The 23,199-nt window shown below is 36.1% G+C and overlaps 1 protein-coding gene across 10 annotated transcripts in view; it reads left to right on the forward strand.

The window, feature by feature from the left end:
- The window catches only part of LOC114659079 (tenascin-N), a 145,159-nt gene that overhangs the window by 47,757 nt on the left and 74,203 nt on the right, over positions 1–23,199 (forward strand). For all 10 annotated transcript variants that reach the window (XM_051933123.1, XM_051933124.1, XM_051933126.1 and 7 more), the window contains exons 4-6: positions 5,761–6,024; positions 10,098–10,280; positions 10,808–10,897. In XM_051933123.1, the coding sequence (XP_051789083.1) occupies positions 5,761–6,024; positions 10,098–10,280; positions 10,808–10,897 (537 nt within the window). The remainder of the gene's footprint in view (positions 1–5,760; positions 6,025–10,097; positions 10,281–10,807; positions 10,898–23,199) is intronic.

Here is a 23,199-nt window from a genome sequence, read left to right on the forward strand (position 1 = left end):
TTTTGAATTATAATGTTTTACCTGCTTCCCCCAAGTCTTTCTGGGATTCTTTCTGAGTGGTTCTTGGGTCTTGGGCCCCTCTTCTGACTATCCTTCTGACTCCTGGGTCAGAAATCTTGCAAGGAACTCCTGTGCGTGGCCAATTGATGGTGGAGTGATGTTAATTTCACTTGCAGATAATGGCCCCAATGGTGCTTATTGGAAGATTTAGAAGTTTTGAAATACATCTGTAATCAGTTCCATTAATATGGTCTGCAAAAATCAGGTTGTGGAGGTCTTGAGAGAGCTCTTTGCTTGAAACCATCATGAGATGTTTCTTGTGTGACACCTTGGTAGCAAAACACCTTTTTAAAGCCCATCAATACATATTAACCCAGCTGATATCAATTTGCACAGACAGAAGGTGGAATTATTTTCTAACTACTTACGGATTTCAGCTGGTTCCTTCCCTTGGTGTACTGTTTTTTGTTGGTGAGTTCAATACTTTTTCCCTGTGTCATTCCTCTTTATTAGACGTATCTTTATTTATGGTGTTTAATGTTGCGAGTTCTTTATATTTGTGGATTTCTTGACTTAATACCAATGTCTTGTGAGAATTTCATGTGAATAGCCTCATTGGAAATATATTTAGTGAAAAAAATGTTGATGCGTTTAATGCTTATTTCCCCCATTGTATTTGCTTGCTTTTTCTTCACACTTAAGATGTGCAAGGTACAGAATAAAATGGTGTGGCATTTTCATTTTATTTTCACCATTAAACCTATAATATTTTTCAGTAAATATCTTTATTTCTACAATCTCTGTACATTTTACACTTTATTTAGGCTTTCTAATGTTGGGTTCTGCTCAATCTGTTAAAAGGGCTAATGATGAATAACAGCCTTTGACCCAGTCGTCAATCAGTGTCGTTTCCATCCCTTTCAAAGCTTCCACTCAAATCAACAGCTTTGACATAGAGGTCATGCTGTACAGTCAGCGTGTATAATTTAGGTTGCTTTTAACAGTTCTCTACAGGGAAGCTTTTAGTATTATGCAAATAGCCAACAGAAAACTGCCTATAAATTAAATAAATTAAAAATTGTTAAAACAGCAGTCATGCTTCCTTCAGTTTTACAGTTTTACTGAAGTGTCTTTTGCAAATAAGAAGTTGTATTTTTAGATTATTCACTGAAGAAAATGACTTAATATTTCAATTAATTACAGTGTTAGAAATTACACAGTTCTAGCATACCCTTTTAAAACCTGCTGAGCCAATTCGAAGTCACTGTAGGTCAGAGCCTTTCATGCCAACATAGGTGGGAAACAATCCTGGATGGGGTGCCAATCCATTGCTTTAACCCTTTTAGTTTTTCACCTTTAGAAACTTTCCAACTCTCATCTTTTTTCTTCACCCGTATTTCTCATTATATTGTCATAGGGAGCCCTTTATGGCAGTGATGAATGCAAAGCAAAAAATAACAGTTCATTACAGGGTACTCTTATGCCCTGTTTAGTCTATTTTGACATGTAAATCTTTGGTTTCTGAGGGCTAAATGAGGTAACCCAGGAAAATACACACAGCCTATGCAAGGCGAGGATTTGAACGCAACTCTGAGGTGTCAGTGCTAAAAACAGAGCCAACCAACACTTTTATATGGAGTGCAAAATAACACCATTAGAAAGAAGCATATTGATATCTGTTCACTGTACAAGTCCATGTCTAGCATTCATTTTCTTTCCCTCTAAAAGTTGCACTCATTTTTTCCTTACACAGACAGAAAAATATCACATGTAAAATTCACATCTAACGAACTGCGTAGATAACATTTCCACTAAAATCTAAATTGTTTAATTATGGTGATCAAAATAACAATATATCTACAGTATTTATGTGTGCTAATATACAGCATGTCGCTTTAGACTTGAGACTCTGTGATGATTTAAAACTGGATTTAAAAAGAAATGTAAGAAAAATGTTTAAAATAACAAGGAAAAAAAACGATGTGGAAAAGTGCAATTTTTCTTTAAAAGTCTGCATTCATCTTCATTAGCGATATGGTTTTATTACAAAGTAAGTCTGTGTTAATGGATTCTGCTGATCATATATGCCATTCCCCAGCAGCCGAGCTGGATACCCGCAGCTCTGCAGTCAGGCACCTCCATTCATTCCACAACATCCTGCCACTTAAAGCCCTCAGGTAATATGATGAAATTAAAAAAGAGCTCAGTGTTATACATTACAAACAGTTTTTGTGGTGTTTAGCAGCCCATAATAGAACACATATGATAACAAAGCGAAAGCCATTCAAAGACCCGGACATATTGCACAATAAAGTTAAAATCTTCTAAAAGAAACCTTTTGATCCTTCATTCTGTATTGCGTGCCTTCCAGAGGAAGTAGTGGAGACAGATTATTTACCCAGCATTGGTAATTCATTACTTATTTTCTTTGTAATGATTACGAAAATTATTGAAATATTTGGTTATTTCTGTATTTACTGTGACAAAAAAGCCCTCAGTTAGTGTCATCCTTAGAAGCCGCAGTTACCTACAGTGCATTTCTCTGAAGAATGTAACTGTTGAGTCTTGAAACATAAAAGGCACCTTAATAGAAAGTCGTCTCCCTGCTGTGAAAAACAACATCCCAACCTGTTACACAGATTTTCCTCGGTTTTGTGGTCTACGGGCTTTCAACTCATTTTTTTCTTACTTGAATGTTTTTCATTTTTCTTTAATATCATGGTTAGAATTTACTTCTTCTTTAATATTTCTTTTTCCTATACCGCAAGATAATTTAAGAAAGGAAATCTGTTACTGCTGATCCTAAGTGTCGCCTTGATTCAATTTACAGTTGTGGAAAGATCCGTTGATTCTTTCTTCTCACTAGAAACCAAGCAGAGAATATGGCTACATCTGGATGAAATATATTAATTTTTGTAAATGGGCCCACTTAGTTCTTTTCTCAACTGATTTTCAAACTTTGCTGAATAAAGATTTTCAAAACTGCTTCCTGTTCATGCAATATATGCTCAAAACGTAGGCCTCTGTCTTTGGCTAAATTCTGATCAGTCTGGCTGGAATCTTTAAGTTTATTTCCAGAATTGGATAACGCTTTCATATTCATATTTAAGTACAACTAGAATTACTTACATGACCCGAAACTGATCAGTCAGTGATTTCTTTAGCTTTGTTCCTGTCTGCTTTAAAAAGGATGAAATTAGAGAAGACTATCGCTGCAGTAAGCTAAAGACTGCTAATGAAAAAAAATTGCATGACTCCTTTTTTATTTGCACTCCTGCTGTCCAAAGAATCACAGTGTGCTACTCTGCTTTGTTGCAATTGGAAAATGGCTCAGCAGGGTCAGCAGTATGATTACAACAGAACAACTGAGTGGAGGCATCTATCTAATCTACTACACTTGTCCAGAAGGTGCACTTAATGTTAGTGACAGAACCAGTAATCTGCCACCAGATGTGGAGAATTCTAGCCTAAAAGCACAAACAGGTAACAAGTAAAGTAGATTCAAACTTGCTTTGAGCATTAGAGCAGGTGTTTGTCAGTTTAAAGTGAAATTTCTTATCAGGTTAGTGTGGCAGTTCAGAGGAGAGGATGCCTTTTAATGTGTAATTGTAAGGAAAGGGTCATGGTTACACCTAAAGTGTGAGAGGAACTAACAAAATCATTGTATCTTTAGCACAGGGAATGACACCCTCAAAGAAGAACAAGTCACTAATTAAATTTCTCACAAAACAGACAAAACATTTCAATAAAATCTTGTTTTCAAAATCTTAGAAAGATTAAGTTGTTAAAAATTATAAGAACATGAACATGTTTCAGATTTAATTATCCAAAAGCAAATGATTTATTCAGTAGTTTTTATAAAAAAAAAATGTCTGTAATTTTTAGTCTATATCATGGGTGATCCTGGAGCGCTACTGTGGCTGCAGGATTTCATTCTAACCGTTTTCTTAATTAGTGACCAGTTGTTGCTACTAATTAACTTATTTTGTGTGAATTGTAACTGACTTGCTATTTAAGACTCAGACCCCTTAATTGTTTCTTTTTCCCTTAATTGGCAGCCAAACAATAATGAGATACAAAAGAAGCCAACATGTGAACAGCTAGCCTGTGTCCATTACACAATATCTGAATATAAAGAAAGGAAAAGGTCTCAGTAATGTTGATCTGATCAGGTCCACAAAGCATTTTGAAAGTTGCTCTTAATAAAAGAAAATCAACTGTTTTGGAAATGTCTATTGTTCCCTGAATGAGGGCACTAACAATCCATGGAATGAAATAACACGTTTAATCAACCAAAAGAACTGGCTTTGGTTGGCGTTTGAGGACTCAATTTAGCTGGTCATGTGTTGGCTCATTTCAAATCTTGTTTTTTGTTTGGCTGCTATTTAAAGAAAATAAAACCAATTCAGAGGACTGAGTCTTAAAAAAAATGGCAATTAAAATGAAGGGAAAAGAAGTAAGAACAACAGAGACTGGTTACTGATGAAGAAAGCGGCAGGAAGAAAACACAAAGTTTTTCAAAATGCCCCATGATGCTTTGCGATGCCAGCATGACTTCACATGACAGGCAAAACTTTCACACATGCTTAGTGTAAGCCTGTTGCCTAATATGCTTCAGGCATGTGAGATGTCAAGACCCTATAAAGCCAGATTTGTACCCAAATGCATTCAAATATTTATTAAAATTATCAAAGTATTATCATTTGAGGGGTATATTAGCTGACCGTAATGATAATATTATGAGGACTACCATGGCATACTGCGGTGGGCTGGTGCCCTGCCTGGGGTTTGTTCCTGCCTTGCGCCCTGTGTTGGCTGGGATTGGCTCCAGCAGACCCCCGTGACCCTGCATTAGGATATAGTGGGTTGGAAAATGACTGACCGACTGACTGACTGACTACCATGGCATATATTAAACTGATCCCTGTGCTGTGGCAGCACAGCACCACATGACTAATTTGCATACATAATTAGCCATGTGCCGCACAACTAGTCAACATGTGTCTTTAAAGTAGCCCTCCTCCTCTCTCTCTCCTCAGATCAGAGTAAGACCCTATAACATAATAATAATAATGAAAGATTCATTGATGAAAGAAAAAAGTGCAAAGTATCTGAATTGATAGTTGCACTTGGAGCCCTGACTTAAGGAGCCAGCCCCAAGCCAGCACTTTGTGGCTGAAATGTGTGCTCGAAGACTGCCAATTGCAGCATTCCTTCTGTAATGTTGTGCTGCACAATAAATAAATAAATTGCTATTGTTATTGTTGTTATTATGTACTTATTGCTAGTTTGTTGCTATTTGTTGTACTTTGTGGCTATCCTTCCATTTCAGTTTTGTTATTATTTGAGGCATGGCCGTGCAGTGATTAGCACTACTGCCTCACAGCTCAAATAGCATTTTTAGCCACAATAATTAGTCTGGCATAGTTGGCGGACCGTAGTAAATGAATTTTGACGACTTGATAAAAGCCAAAGTCTGTACCTCATATTTACGGGATACATGTGTAACAGTCATACACTTTACTTCTTATACAAAAAGTCTGTACACAAATGCTCTACACACATTAATAAATGAGTCCCATTAAGTTTATACTTAGCTTTGCTGTGAATGCTATTTTGTAAGAAGCAATATAAATCAAAACAATTATAGAACAGGGTAATCATGATCGTGTAATGTTAAATGAAGACAGAGAATATTTTCTAAATAATAATAATAATAATGAATTCATATGAAATATTTCATTGCATTTTTTTTTTCAGTCCTTGGTCCCAAAAACCTGCGTCTAGTTAGAGCAACTGAAGAATCGTTGCTAGTGGATTGGGAACACGTGCCGGGTGCAGAATATTACGTCATCACATATCACCCTGCAGGAGCAGAAGGATCTATCCAGCAAATCAGAGTTCCCAGATCCCAGAACTCTTACCTGATCACTGGCTTGATGCCAGGTGTCAAGTACATCATTCAGCTATATGCTGTGATAAAGGAAACATCAAGTCAGCCAAGCAGCCTGGAGGCAAGCACAGGTATTGTTTCAAATTACATTTCATTGACATTTATTAAACATTTCTGTATAGTGTACAGACTGCTTGTTAACTAAATAGTACAAAACTGGAAGTTTGAAACAATAAAATGTCATTAACAAATACTTGTTTTCCCTTACACTTATAAGTAAAATATACATGACATGTGACAAAACAATACATTTGGGGTCTTGAAGAAATTAATTGTTTTATATGTACACTATTTCGAATGGTGGCATTGCTAAAAGGTTTCTAAGAAGAAACATAAGAATTTGGTGGTGGCAGCTTTTTGAATTTAATTATAGGAAACATATTAACTGAGCCTATTAGTTGAACTAAACTTACAATGTCCTCTTCACTACGGCAATTTCTCATACATTGCAAGCAGTTTCTACAATGATATCTTTACAAATCCCTTAGCTAAATCAAAACAATCGTTTAATGGCTTGACAAAACAAATTTGGACATTTGGAATGTTGTCATTTTTCATTGTGATACCTCACATGCACCTTTGTACCTTCTGTTCTGATGCATAGTTTTAATTTTCCTTTGTGATATTTTGCCCACATTTTCCATTAAGAAAAATATTTAATTTGTGGCAAGTATTTTTATCTATAAGTTACAATGGTTTATTCAATTTGCATCTATGCTTTCACTAATAATCACAATGATATTCATTAGTGGTCATGTACTGTCATTATCCTTTTTATAGTTTCTGTTTCACCATCTTTAGATACTAGCTTTATGAAATCTGAGAGATATTGAGATCTGAATTAAATAAAACATCCATTAATCTGTGAATTTTAGAAGTGATTTTACCACAAGGAGGTGGAGAAGGACTTTTCCATGTAGTGTAAAGACACTCACATGCAAATTAACATTAGTGAGATTAAAGAGTTTGTCTGTCACTTCTGGTGTGCTAGTGAGCCCCTGAAATCAGTTACACTAATGGGGAAGGGGTAGGGGTGATTGAGCCCTATAAAGACCTGGGGTCAATATGAACATTTGAGTGGACTTGGTGGTCAACATTGACTTGGTGAGAACAGGATACTCGGGTGTTTTAATGTGGGTGACAGGCTACTGAGGGTGTCCTATTCATTTATAATAGCCAGTGGCCTGTTGGTGGAGTGACACTTACTCAGGGGTTGTGACAGATACCTGGATAAACTTATCAGGAAGACAGGCTGCATTATAGGACTTACCATAGACTCACTTAAGACAGTGGCAGAAAAGAGGATGATGCCAAATTTAGAGGCCCTCATGACTAGTTCTGACTGTCTTCTTCATGGTACATTCTACTGAAGAACCTTCAGCTGTTTTTACCCAAAGGCATTTGACTGCATTTGGCCACTGTGTCCTTCTTCACCCACACCAGTTATAATAGGTACACTGGCAGAGAGACAATATTTCTTAAATATTAATAGTATACTGGTGACATTGTTCTGGTTTTTGCACTTGTGCTTTGGTTTGAATGACATTTTACTGTTTTTTCTGTCAATGGGAAGTGCTGTTGAAGCAAAAAATACCATTTGGGGAACCATAATCAGTAAAATACTATCTATCTATCTATCTATCTATCTATCTATCTATCTATCTATCTATCTATCTATCTATCTATCTATCTATCTATCTATCTATCTATCTATCTATCTATCTATCTATCTATCTATCTATCTATCTATCTATCTATCTATCTATCTATCTATCTATCTATCTATCATAATTTAATTTTGGCCTTTTTGTATATCTAGTTTAGTTACTTGATATGAACTCAGTATTGTGCCTGTTTGTCAGTATATGTCACTGTACACTATTTTTCTAGTAAGTGTTACATTGCATGCTACAGTATGTTGACGCTTTGTTTACTAAAGAACTTGCTGTGTAATATTACAGAAGAACTTTTTCTTTTCTTTCCTCCTGCTGATTATTCTTCCTTTTCTTCAGTCTTGTTTTTTCCTTTTGGCATAATCCAAAATCTCTACCAGATGCGGATGCTTCATGACTTAAACTTACTGTTCCAAGATTTCACTGCAGTTATAAGCAGGGCTGTGACAGAACTCACAATTTCAGTATAATTAACCTGTATTTGGAATTAAACTATTGTTATTTATCCTCAAATTGAAAATTAAATGTTTATAAAGTATGAATAAATGGATAAAACAGACTTATAAAAATGTTATTTATCATCATGACATTTTGCATTCTTCATATATATTAAAAAAAAAAACTACAGTCATCTTTATCGTGTTATCATGCCATTACCCCAAATCTTTTAACCATTCTGTGCAATCCTACTTTTTCTTTCAAATTTAATTTATAGTAGGAATTAATCAATATTTACAGTAAATATATTCTGCAAAAAGGGCAAATATTATAGAACAAAAGAAAATGAGACCAATGGAAGGTTAATTTCTGGCATGTTCAAAATTTGTTAAACCGCTTAAAATTGATTCCTGTTGACTTAGCAGAGTTCCATAGAGGTTCAGCACAGTGAAGCATGAGTTTGCCCACACATACATGACTTTTCATCCCAAGACTCTAAGCATTAATTGCATGAAAATGCTTCAGATCTAAAACATAGCAAAGGGAGTTGGTGAACAAAGCATAAGAATGACTCAGATGCGCCCTCATTTCAAAGGAGCCACACCTCACGTAAAAGTTTCTCTAGTCTGCTATGTTTTTGTCAAGAAGGAACCCTAAAATAATTGTAAATGTAGGTTTAAAAGGTGCAAGTAATGCTAAAAAAATGTTTGTTGTGAAATAGATAAAATGTCCAAAATCAATCCTAGAATCCAAACATTAAAACAAGCAACCAAGAAGCTTTACAACATTTAATCAATGAACTCTGAAAGTCAAAAGCTGGCACTACAGTACATGTGAGATGTCTTACATTCAAAGAGAAGAATTGACAAAGAGGAGACCATTCAGTCCATCGAGTTCATTTGTAAGCTCATCTTACTTAAAGGTACAAACCAACTTGGATTGCTATTGGCAGATTCCCTGGCACTGTTATGCATAATAAATGGGATTAACTTTCAGGGAAAAAGTACATTAAATGCATGCATTGGCTATCATAGTATTTTCAGTTAAAAAAAAAAACAAACAATCCATTAGTAAATCTGTGACTATATGGAACATTCATTTTAGCAGTTTTATAAATGTGAAAATAAGTTTGTTTTATAAAGATTTTATAAATAAAAAGTGTACCATGCTTTTTAATTTGATTTTACATCCCTTTATCCATCCAGCCCTCCAGTTTTAAGTCCACTTATTCAGTAACCGGTCCAATTCAATTCAATTCAAGATCAACAACAGTTTTTTTTTTTTTGTTCTTTATTTCGCATTATACAATTTCTTGTATTAGGAATTTATTAGTTTTCACATACCACTTGGAGTCAGAGCGCAGGGTCAGCCATTGTACAGCGCCCATGGAGCAATTACAGGTTAAGGGACTTGCTCAAGGGCCCAGCAGAGTAGGATCTCTTTTGACAGTGACAGGGATTCAAACCAGCAACCTTTGGGATACCAGCACAGATCCTTAGCCTCAGAGCCACCACTCTGCCCAAGTTACATAAATTATACTGTACATATATTAATTGTTTCATGCTTTACATTAGTACGATTTGCAGTGTTTTTAAGTTAAAATATAATGAATTCATTACATTTTTCTTTAATTCTAATTAACAGTACAAGCTCAAAGCACATTAATAGGTTTATAAAATTAGAATCGTTTCTATGTTTATTTGTATATTGTATTGTATACTTTATGAAATCTTATGAGCTGTATTATATTTATAATATTTAAATATCTATATACTTTTTTTTTAAGTTGCACTTTCCACATTCACAGCTGCTTTCAAATGTCTGTTTCATTTTGAGTCTGCTGTAGACTTTACCAAGCCTAATTAAGTAGAGAGGTCTGTTAAGGGCAAGGAACTACTTACAATGAAGCCCAGGTTTTATATGGATCTAGCCCATTTCCTTTTTAATGACTTTCTTAGTGCCAGGGACTGTCTTATATTTCCAATATCTTTGACTCAATTATGTCTGATGTTGTTTTTACATTGTTTCTGCAGTGATCTATTTAATTGACCAGATCAAAGTGATCTCACAAACAGAGGATTCGATTCATGTTGAATGGAAGAACCCCCCAACTGAAGTCGACTATTTCAAGTTGACGGTTGTCATGCCTGATGGTCAGGAGAAAGAAATTAGGGTAGCAAAAGGAGAAGGAGCTAAAACAAGTTATATAATAAAAAGTAAGAATCAATTTGACTTGTTTGTTTTCGAATTTCAATGTATACACACAAATAAGGACATTTATATAAAACTGAGATCCCATAAATATTATGCCAAAGATGGCAAATATAACGATTTTGGAATATTTGGAGTCAAATGTTGCATATGAAATCAGTTTCTGAATGTAGAAGGTCAGTATCAGGTATATTTAGAAACTATTTTCATATGCAGTATATTTACTCTATATACTTGAATATTTGTACTAGACACTGATCCTATAAAATAAAATGTTAACGATAATACATTTTTATATTTCACATGTAACCAAATTAACACAAAAGTGTATTTTCACAGACTTAAGTGGCATGGCAAATTAGTGCAATTATGTTTCAAGGTCCATGCCTTTGTTTTCAATGCAGTTTTGTAAGGTGAAGTTATATAACCTATATACTGTTTATAGTTATATTTATCCATGTCTGTTCTGTAAAATTCACTATATAGAAAAGAAAAGACTAGCTCTCATTCCTTTTCTCCTGTTGTTTGCCAGATCTCCTTCCCGGCACCATGTATCTGATTAGAGTGCAGTCAGTCCATGGAGATGCAGAGGGGAAGCCATCGTCTGTCAATGGGATGACTGGTAAATAAAACTATGTAATTAACTGCTTGGATAGTATAATTTCTCATTAAACAATTAGCATTGTTTCTTGGACTCTGCAATAAATTAAGCATGTTATTTTTTTGCAGGTTGAATTAAAAAAAACAACAACTTGAATATTACACATTTTTCTTATGATCTGGCTATCATGAAACATGTAATCCATCACATTTTGTACTTTTTTTTACTTCAGTGTTTAGGAACAGTATATATGCAAAGAGTAGGACATATAAAGACAATACAGGTTTTGAAAATCACTTGACTGGGAAAAGGTCACATGCTCAGTTTCCAGAAACAAATTTCATTCAGCAATTTATTACCATCTTCATTCGGTTAGTCATTAATGGATAATGGAGTTGTCGTCAATCAGCTGCAATGGAGACAAATTAGTAAGCAACCCTGAATAGGATGCCAGTCCATCACAGGATATCGATTCCCCCATACACCAATACACTCTAATATAAGGCCAGTTTAGAGTTGTAAATCAGGCATGTCCTTGTGATGTAAGGTAACCATAGGTTATGGAGAAAATCCATACAAAGAATGTGCAAAGTTCACAAAGTGTATAAAGTGGCCAGATCAAGAATTAAATCTGAGCTCCAGGAGCTTATGGGTGGAGTGGTGTCTCTGAGGCTAGGGATCGTTGCCATTAATCAGAAGGTTGCCAATTTGAATCCTGTAAACGCTAGAAAAGACTCCACTCTGTTGGACCCTTGAGCAAGGCCCTTAACCTGCAATTGCATCGTATAATGTTAATCTGCATCCAGCCCTGCAAGCAGGTCCTCCAACTTGCAGGGAAAACCTGGCACTCCAGTGGCACTCCAGCCACTGTAAAAACCTCACCCTGTTCCGATGTGGTGCTGAGGTGTCACCCGCAGCACTCAGGTCCCAGTCCAGGTGGTATGGCGTGTGGTGGGTGCGGTAACACGCTATCAGTTCTTGCTCCCAACCTCTCCTCATCTGGAGCTTTGAGGCAACAAAACTAACCACTGCTCCATTAAATCATTTTAATTATGATTAATTATTACAAATGAAAAACTAGAAATATAATGAAGTACTTATATATGTATATAGAAAACAGAAAGGGTTGTGTCTGTCAGTCATGTGATTACTTATGACCAACTGGGGCTAGAACCTTGAACTTGGTCTTAATTGAAAGCAAAATATCTGGCTACCAGCAAACTCGGCAAAGTTATTGGGGTTTGCTCCTTCCCTATGGCAAACTGCACAGGGAAACTGACTGACAAGGTGACAAGGCAGAAAGAAAAGGAAGAGCAGCAACATTTGAGTGTGAAGCAAATTTCAGAGGCTGATTATGTAATAGGAATAAGAAGAATGACAGATCGGCATCCACTTAGCATCAACCATATACAGCAGAGCAATCTGCTGGTACCAGCAAACTACTGGGGCTGGAGGATTAGAGGGCCACATATTTCTAGTTATATTTTATTGTAACTGTTTATTAATTTGTTATTTGTATAGATGCATTTAAATGAAGACAGAATGGTGGAATGTGAACAGGGTGCTTGAAAACTTTTGTTTGAATTTTGCAGTTTTTCTTTTACATGATTTCACCTTTCAGAGTCCTGTGATTTCCATATTTTTGAACTCTGCAGCTTTCATATGGAATACAGCATTATTAATTGGAAGTGAAGTGAAATGTTGTATGAGGAGTCAATTCAAAAAGGGAATCACCTGTTGAACTGATCAACAGGAAGACTGTCAGAAAATAAATCAGGCCTCTGTAAATAAATTCTCTTAGATATCAATATCAGGCTGTGTGTTACTGGTTTCTTAACAATCTTTTCATTTATATACAGTAAGTACTCAAATATTCTTTTCAACAGAACAACAGAAAAAAGTTCAAGTATTATTAAGTCAGGCTTGAAGATGCCTTGTAGCAATTTGCTGTGAAATAACATTAGTTAAAAAATGATGAATAAGACATGAAGCCCGTAAAGTAAAGTTAAGGAAGTAAAATTCATTTTATATAAAAATTTCTAAACTGGACCTTAGTCCTTAAAGACAAATATAGATAATTTGAAGCACTACCAAGTAAAACACTTGAGTTCGCTGGTGCCTGGACAGTAGGATCATTTTATTGGATATGGACAATAGGAGATTCACTTACTCGACAGGCTACTTTGTGAAACTGTTGATATTGGATAAAAAATTGTTTGTAGACTTGTTCGTGATCAGAAGCATATGAGGCTAAATGACACAGTAAAAGCTTTCTTCCCCCATGTAAATGATACTTTGACAGCCTATTAGCCTTCTTTGAGTGATTGTTTAACTAAAATTTGGCATATTCATGCTGTCATTTGCTACAGATGGCTTACCATCAACCCCTCTTTTAATTTCCCTTTCCTAATGATATTATGATACAACAGCTTAAGGGATATTTTTTGTTATGACTGTCTTTATGTAAATATGAAATCATGAAGAGTCTGTTTTAGTGAAATCTGCGTATGGTTTTAATTCAGCTCATATACAGTTTACTGTATGCCTTTTGGAATTTGGACCTCTCCAGCTCTGTTACTTTTTTATCTAGAAAAAAATAAAGATTTTAGATTGAACAACAACTCATTCAGCAATCATTACAGCCATCAATGGGGATGCTAGATTTAAACACTTGGGAGTCTGTACAAATACAATCAATTGGAAAATCCCATCAAAATGTATTTTAATTTAGTGTTGACAGATTCATTGTTGGTGGGTATTTGGGGGCAATATCCATCCAATAGGTAAGAGAGCCAGGCCCATCCATTAATGATTTATTTTTTAAGAAAGAAAACAGAAACACACACTACATTTTATACACACACACACCCATGCACGCACGCACACATATATATAATATAGTTACCATTAGGGGGTGTTGCAGCACCCTAAACCTCAGACGCCACAACCTTACCAACACAAGTCCCAGTTTAAATAAAAGGTTTGTAGCGACGTTTTTCCAAAATTACCAAAGTTCAGCAGCTCTAGCTTAAAAATGGCATTTAACAAAAGCATGATGCACTAAAATGATTCCACAGACAAAATATCTTCGTTTTTAAAAGTTTTAGTTAAAATTTAAAGTAGAACAGTTCACACAAAAAAGAGAAAATTAAAATTGCAAAAAAAAAAAAGGTTTCTTGTTAAGAAAAGTTCTGTTCAAAGCTTAAATCTTGTTACATTTCAAATGGTTACAAATTACTTCAAAACGTTTCTGAACCATTTCAAAACGACGGTCAGAAGACTGCATGCCTATCCCATTTCTAAGCTGAAAATGGGACTTTTAAGTCCCTGTGCACTGGGACCTGTTCTAAACGAAGAAGCGACTCAACACACTATCTTAGTTATAGCAAGAAAGTTCTATCTCTTGTTAACTTATAGGGGAAAAGACTATACCATTGTCTATGACTATGAAAGAAAATTATATTCTATTCAAATTAAGCAAAGTTTAACTCAAAGCTTTAACTTTCTATGATTGGCTCTTACAAGGTTAATTAGCACAAAAACCTTACAAAAAGGCAAAAATGACATAAGCACAAGCACAATTCTCTTCTTCTCCCTTTTTCTTTCTCCTTCCACTCCTCCAAGTTAGCTTTGTCCTGTTGCCCCAGGTGTGCCATCCATCACTATATGTATATACAGTGGTGTGAAAAACTATTTGCCCCCTTCCTGATTTCTGATTCTTTTGCATGTTTGCCACACAAAATGTTTCTGATCATCAAACACATTTAACCATTAGTCAAATATAACACAAGTAAACACAAAATGCAGTTTGTAAATGGTGGTTTTTATTATTTAGTGAGAAAAAAAAATCCAAACCTACATGGCCCTGTGTGAAAAAGTAATTGCCCCCTGAACCTAATAACTGGTTGGGCCACCCTTAGCAGCAATAACTGCAATCAAGCGTTTGCGATAACTTGCAATGAGTCTTTTACAGCGCTCTGGAGGAATTTTGGCCCACTCATCTTTGCAAAATTGTTGTAATTCAGCTTTATTTGAGGGTTTTCTAGCATGAACCGCCTTTTTAAGGTCATGCCATAGCATCTCAATTGGATTCAGGTCAGGACTTTGACTAGGCCACTCCAAAGTCTTCATTTTGTTTTTCTTCAGCCATTCAGAGGTGGATTTGCTGGTGTGTTTTGGGTCATTGTCCTGTTGCAGCACCCAAGATCGCTTCAGCTTCAGTTGACGAACAGATGGCCGGACATTCTCCTTCAGGATTTTTTGGTAGACAGTAGAATTCATGGTTCCATCTATCACAGCAAGCCTTCCAGGTCCTGAAGCAGCAAAACAACCCCAGACCATCACACTACCACCACCATATTTTACTGTTGGTATGATGTTCTATTTCTGAAATGCTGTGTTCCTTTTACGCCAGATGTAACGGGACATCTGCCTTCCAAAAAGTTCAACTTTTGTCTCATCAGTCCACAAGGTATTTTCCCAAAAGTCTTGGCAATCATTGAGATGTTTCTTAGCAAAATTGAGACGAGCCCTAATGTTCTTTTTGCTTAACAGTGGTTTGCGTCTTGGAAATCTGCCATGCAGGCCGTTTTTGCCCAGTCTCTTTCTTATGGTGGAGTCGTGAACACTGACCTTAATTGAGGCAAGTGAGGCCTGCAGTTCTTTAGACGTTGTCCTGGGGTCTTTTGTGACCTCTCGGATGAGTCGTCTCTGCGCTCTTGGGGTAATTTTGGTCAGCCGGCCACTCCTGGGAAGGTTCACCACTGTTCCATGTTTTTGCCATTTGTGGATAATGGCTCTCACTGTGGTTCGCTGGAGTCCCAAAGCTTTAGAAATGGCTTTATAACCTTTACCAGACTGATAGATCTCAATTACTTCTGTTCTCATTTGTTCCTGAATTTCTTTGGATCTTGGCATGATGTCTAGCTTTGAGGTGCTTTTTGTCTACTTCTCTGTGTCAGGCAGCTCCTATTTAAGTGATTTCTTGATTGAAACAGGTGTGGCAGTAATCAGGCCTGGGGGTGGCTACGGAAATTGAACTCAGGTGTGATACACCACAGTTAGGTTATTTTTTAACAAGGGGGCAATTACTTTTTCACACAGGGCCATGTAGGTTTGGATTTTTTTTCTCCCTAAATAATAAAAACCATCATTTAAAAACTGCATTTTGTGTTTACTTGTGTTATATTTGACTAATGGTTAAATGTGTTTGATGATCAGAAACATTTTGTGTGACAAACATGCAAAAGAATAAGAAATCAGGAAGGGGGCAAATAGTTTTTCACACCACTGTATATATATACTGTATATATATCTCAAATTCCATTACAATGAAGTGCTTGGGACTGGAAAAAAATGCTATAACAGGGATTTCATTATATAAATACCAAATACTAAATAATGGAATTGGAGCATGGCACAGTCTTTTGGTACATATAGTTGACAAAGCTGACTGCACAATACCAAATTCGATGGCAATATCTATTTTCCTATTGTTAGCATCCATGGCAGTGAGAAGTTCCACCTTTTTATGAAAAATAAATTACTTTAGTTACAAAAACAGTTCACAGTCAGTATTAAGTTCTTGTGAGTGGATTGGAGGTCCTCCCTGGTGTTCGGAGTATGTGGCCCTCAACTTTCAAAAACAGTGCACCTCAGCTAATGGAGTAACTGTCTCTCTCTGGCTGCTGTCAGTTATTTTGTGAGTCACCCTTTTTTTTAACCTGGAAAAGTTTTACATAAAAAGATCATGATAAAAGTTTTTGTGGAAATGAAGGTCATATTCATAAATAAGAATTGTTGGATTCATAAACTTCTAAGATCAAAATTTATAAGACACATTCAAATGCAACACATTTTTTTTAAAGATTATGGTGTGCAGGTTTTCATAGGGTAAAATCTCGGTGAATTTATAAAACATGTGGGAAACTTTTTAATAACCACGAGGGAGGCTCAACAGTCAGAAGTTTGGCAAACCAAAAATTTATCTTCAGTCTGATCAATGTGCTCAGCGAAGTCAAACATTATCTCAAAAAACATTGAAAAAAGTGACAGTCAAGTTGTAGAAAACAATCCAGAGCCCCTAGAAACGTCCACAATGCCTCCGCTCTGCAGTAACCTTTCGTGAGCTGCGCAGTTGCAAGAGTGTGACAACTGTCGAGTGAACCAAGTTACATCATCTATTTGGCTGTTCAGCAGCGCTCCTGAATTGCGATTTTTTGGACAAGCACTGAAGAAAGATGTGTGTTTTGCTACTTTTTTAATGAAAAATGACTTAGTTGTAATTTATTTAGTAGACAAAATGGACTTCACTGTAATGAGGGTTTTCAACATTAGTTCTATAGCACATTGAACAGGACCACATAACAAATTGGTTAATATGAAGATTTTGTTAAAATGGAGTTTGTTTAAACTGAATTTGGCCTGTATAAATATATATAGAATAAAGAGTAAATTATAGTTTTTTTTTTGATTGGTTAGTCGGAGCTGACAGTAACTCAGCATTACCTTAGGCCGGAGCTTGAGCATAAGCGCAAAATTGTCAATGTGAATTCTTTTTTTTTTTTTTTAATTTTATTGTAATCATTCCATACAAATAGATCAATTTATATAAAAAAAAAATTGAAGACAAATCAAACCCCACCCCTGAGGAGAAAGGAGAATTGCTTAGGGCTTTTTAATAAGGCAACATTAAACAAAAGAAAGGAAGAAATATATATAGGTAAATAAAAAATGGAGAAGGGAATTAAATGCGGTAATAGTTATTTCTCTTATTCTAAAATAATATTGATTAGATCCTGCCAGGTTTTAAAAAAATTCTGTACAGATCCTCTAACTGAGAATTTGATTTTTTCCAATTTCAAATAATATAAAACATCGGTTTCCCACTGACTTATGAGAGGAGAGTTAGGATTCTTCCAATTTGACAAAATAAGTCTGCGTGCCAAAAGTGTAGTGAATGCAACTGTTTGCTTGTCCTTCTCCACTTCAAGTCCGTCTGGAAGAACACCGAACACAGCTCTTAATGTGTTAGGAGGGATTGTGACCCCAAGGCTGTCTGAAAGGCACTTAAAAATTTTGGTCCAAAATGATGTTAGTTTGGTGCAGGCCCAAAACATGTGACCCAGTGAGGCAGGAGCTTGGTTGCAGCGTTTGCAGGTTGGATGTTGCCCTGGAATCATTTTGGACAGTTTTAAGCGAGACAGATGAGCTCGATATATAATTATTAGTTGAATAATTCTATGCGTTGCGCATATGGAGCTCGAGTGAATTCTCTGCTTTGCTACCTTCCACTCCTTTTCTGATATATTGATTAAGAGATCTTCTTCCCAATGTCCTCTTGGGTCTTTGAAAGGTAGGGACTCTAATAAGATTTTATATAATGCGGAAATGGTGTTTAATTACTCGAAATTGAGCAGTATTTTTTTCCAGCATGGTGGAAGGTACGAGGTGAGGGAAATCGGGCAGTTTCTGTTTAACAAAATTTCTAATTTGAAGATAGTGAAAGAAATGTGTAGCTGGGAGGTTGAATTTGGAACGTAATTGTTCAAAAGATGCAAATATGTTGTCTATATAAAGATCTCTGAGCATTTTAATCCCAAAACTTTTCCAGGTATTGAAAACTGGATATGTTTGCGAGGGTTGAAAGAGGTGGTTCTCTTGCAGAGGTGCCACTGATAAAACATTTTCCATCTTAAAATGCTTTCTAAGTTCCATATTATGAGTGAGTAAAGCACAATTGGGTTATTAGTATATTTGCGATAACTTGCATTTATTGGAGCGCAGACCAGGGAGTATAAAGAAGTGCTACAGGATTTTACTTCCATTGCGGACCAAGCCTGTGTATGTTCATTTTTTGTGTCCAGGTTTTTATGGCTTGTATGTTTGCTGCCCAGTAATAAAACTGAAAATTAGGTAAAGCCATGCCACCTTCTGCCTGAGGTCTTTGTAGGGTCGCTCTTTCAGATACGTGGGTGTTTTGAATTCCAAATGAATGAGGTTTTTGTTGAATCTAATTGCTTAAAAAACAATTTATTGATATATATTGGAATGTTTTGAAATAAAAAAAGAAGTTTAGGAAGGATATTCATCTTAACAACGTTAATTCTTCCGGCTAGAGTGAGATGAAGGACTGACCATCTATGCAAGTCTTGCTTAATTTTTTCCATACGGACGGCAAAATTTTGTTGATAAAGAGCTTTATGTTTACTTGTGATATTTACCCCTAAGTATTTAAACTGATCTGCTATGGTAAAAGGTAGGGTGTCCAATCTAATATTATATGCTTGTGAATTCACTGGAAAGAGTATACTTTTATTCAGATTAATTCTAAGACCAGATATCTTTTGAAATTCTGTGAGTGCTGTTAAAACTGCAGGCACAATGTTTCTGGGTCTGATATATACAGTACCATATCATCTGCATATAGAGAAATTTTCTGTTCCAGTCCTTCTCTGACAATCCCCTTTATCTGATAAGAATTTTGACAGTGAACCGCCAGTGGTTCAATGGTGATTGCAAACAGCAGTGGTGACAAGGGACATCCTTGTCTGGTACCATGTTCTAGCTTAAAGTAGTCTGAACAAATGTTGTTAATACAAACTGAAGCTTCTGGATTGGTATACAGTAGTTTGATCCATGCACAAATATTCGGGCCAAATCCAAATGTCTCCAATGCAGTGAAAAGGTAGTTCCATTCAATCATATCAAATGCTTTTTCTGTGTCTAATGATAGTAATATCTCTGGGGTGTTTGATTTTGCTGGTGAATATATAACATTAAACAAGCGTCGGAGATTGGAAGATAAGTGTCGGCCTTTAATAAATCCAGTTTGATCCTGTGATATTACCGAGGGCAGCACTTTCTCCATCCTTCTAGCTAGAATTTTTATGAGTATCTTAACATCTTTATTCAGGAGTGAAATTGGTCTGTATGATGCACATTGTAACAAGTCCTTATTTTGTTTAGGAAAGACAGTGATTAATGTGCTTGACGAAATGTTTGAGGTAGTATTTGGTTGTCTCTAGCTTCTGTAAATGTTGCCAATAAGAGGGGAGCTAGCTGAGTTGAGAATTTCTTATAAAATTGTACAGGGTAACGATCAGGGCCTGCTGATTTCCTGCTTTGAAGTGACTTTATAGCATCTAGTAATTCTGTTAGCGTCAGAGGTTTATCCAGTTCCTCAGCACTTAAAGCATCTATTTGTGGTGTCTGTAATGTATCCAGAAATGCATTAGATTGTGTGTTGTCTTCTTTGAACTCAGTAGAATATAAGGATTTATAATAACCTCTAAATGCGTGCATTATATTTTTATGGTCAATGATTTCTTCTCCATTCGTGTTGGTGATTACTTGTATTGCATTGAGAACTTCTTGTTTGTGAATTTGTTGAGCTAAAAGCTGATTAGCTTTCTCTCCGTGTTCATAGTAATGATGTCTTGACTTATAAATAAGTTGTTCAGTTTCTTTAGTTGTTAAGTTGTTGAGTTCTGTATGCAGGACCTGCCTTTTCCTGTGAAAAGCTTCACTTGGACGCCTGGCTTGTTCTTCATCTATTCTAGTAATTTCGCTTCTTAGCTCTGACAGTTTCTTGGTTTCTAATTTATTTCTGTGGGAAAGATATGAAATAATCTGTCCTCTTGAGAAGGCCTTTAGAGTTTCCCAGAGTGTTCCTGCAGAAACCTCTGTGGGCGTGTTTGTCTCTAGGAAGAAGCTGATTTATTTGGATATAAATTCTGTGCAGTTCTCGTCTGCTAATAGAAGAGGGTTAAGACGCCATCTGCGAGGTGAGTGTGAGGGGCTTAATGATTTTAGCTCCAAGACTAGAGGGGCATGGTCGGAGATAACAATTGTGTCGTATTTGCACGATTTAATCGTAGGCAGGAAATTATTATCTATAAAAAAATAATCAATTCTTGATTAGCTATGATGCACTGGTGAGTAGAACGAATATGATCTTGAGTTTGGGTTAAGAAACCTCCAGGGGTCTGATAAGTTGTGGTCAGTTAAAAACTGTGTAATTGTCTTTGCAGTGTTAGATGTCGTCCCCCCTGTCACAGGAGTCCTATCTAAGAGTGGATTTAAAACACAATTAAAGTCCCCAGCCATTATAATTTTATGAGTGTTCACATTGGGAATGGATGCAAATAGATTTTGCATGAATTTCTTATCATCAACATTGGGTGCATAAACATTTATCAAAATCATTTTACTGTTAAATAAGTTGCCCGTGACAATCACATATCTCCCTTCAGGGTCCAATACTACATCTGATGCTACAAATGGAACTGTTCTGTGTATGAGAATTCCCACCCCTCTAGTTTTCTTTATAAAGCTAGAATGGAACATTTGGCCAGTCCAGTCTTTTTGTAGTCTGAACTGATTCTTGCTTAGTAAGTGGGTCTCCTGTAAAAATACTATTTTAGCATTTAAGCCTGTTAGGTGAGAGCATACTTTCTTTCTCTTTAATTCGTGATTCAGGCCTTTAACATTCCAGCTCACAAAGTTAACTGTCCCATCATGGAGACATTAATTCTGAGTTTTTAATGTCATTTTATAATCTTAACTGGTAGTGAGGCAGTTTTAATCTTAATTTCAAAATTCCCCATGAGTTATTGCATTTTAGCCTATTGTTGCATTGATATTTATAGTTATAAGGATGAGAAGAATAGATTAGATATAGCCTGCTCCCTTTCTCTCCCCCATTTATCCCCCCAACCCCCCATTTTTCCTCCCCACATGAGGCTTGATCCCACTTCGCGATGTCCCATTCCTCTGACATACAAAGAGACAGAGCACGTCTAAAACAAAACAAACCCCACCCTGCAGCGGCATTTGAGAATTAAAACAAAGAGATATCTATTGCAACTGAATTCTAAATACTATCTGCCGAAAATATAATCGTTAACAGTCTTTAAGCTTAAAATAATCTTCAGCAATTTTAAGATATTAAGATAATAAAAGAATGAACCATGGGAATGATTTTAAAAAGTAGTCTAGGATAAACATAGTAAATCCTAATGTAATAGTATAATGTAATAATATAAATGTAATAGTAATAGTAACTGCGGTGGGTTGGCACCCTGCCCAGGATTGTTTCCTGCCTTGTGCCCTGTGTTGGCTGGGATTGGCTCCAGCAGACCCCCGTGACCCTGTGTTCGGATTCAGCGGGTTGGAAAATGGATGGATGGATGGATAGTAATAGTAATGTAATAGTAGAAATAGCAATAAACCAAGAGTATGATGTTAAACAGTCTACTTTAAGGTAGTAAAAAAAAAACAAAAAAAAAAAAACAAACCCTACTTTAATTACTTCCACACTCACGTCTATAACTGTAATTAAGACATAAACATATAATGTCCGAGTAAAGAAAAGGATGTATAATTATAATACCAGTCTCTTTAAAAGTGGATCTGACAGCAGATGATAGGTCCTTCCCATGCCTTGACAGAATACGGCTCCTTATTAACTTTCAAAAGAGTGTCGGAAACAGCTACTTTAGTTCCTTTTCAGCTTCCTCCTTGCTTGAAAGTACATAATATTGGTCTTGAACTTCCACTTTCAGTTTGGCGGGATACAAGAGGCTGTATTTGATATCGGCTTTCTGTGGCAGCTTTTTAAGTAGGCGGCGCATTTTGCAGCTGTTAATGGTGAGAAGTCGGGGAAAACACGAATAAGATTATTTTCAAATATAATCTCTTGCTTGTGTCTGAGAAGTGCCATCACATCAAGCTTACATCGTAATCGCTCGAAGCAGACAATAAAAGACCTATGTGAATTCTAATAATTCTAAAGCAGGCAGCATAAATTTACAGAAATTACAGTACGGATATTAGGAAGTGCCTGAAATCACCTTTAGTACTTTAATTGCAGGCTAGATGGGAATATCGCAGCCTAAGAAGCCCACGTTGATGGCATCTTATAGACTTGCTCTGGCCACTCTGGTTTCTACCCAAGTAGAGGAATGTTTAAGTTAATAATACACTCAAAATCTTCCCAGTATACAGACAATATGTGTCTTTATGAGGCTGGACTACAATGCACTATTGTCCATACCGGGATGGCTTCCCGCCTTGTGTTTGTTGCTACAGTGATAAAGCCTGACTCAGTATGACCCCTTTGATATAAAGACAAATAAAGATATGATTATATGTACTGCGGTAAAACCTGCATTTGTTTTATGCAGCAATAGATTTATCAAATAGATTTATAAAAATACCCAGCCGCGGGGGATGCATAAACCAGTGTGTTTCTTCGTGCCGGTCCTAAGCCCGCATAAATAGGGAGGGTTACGTCAGGAAGGGCATCCGGTGTAAAATTTTGC

The sequence above is a fragment of the Erpetoichthys calabaricus genome, chromosome 10 (genome assembly GCF_900747795.2).
Source record: "Erpetoichthys calabaricus chromosome 10, fErpCal1.3, whole genome shotgun sequence".
NCBI lineage: Eukaryota > Metazoa > Chordata > Cladistia > Polypteriformes > Polypteridae > Erpetoichthys > Erpetoichthys calabaricus.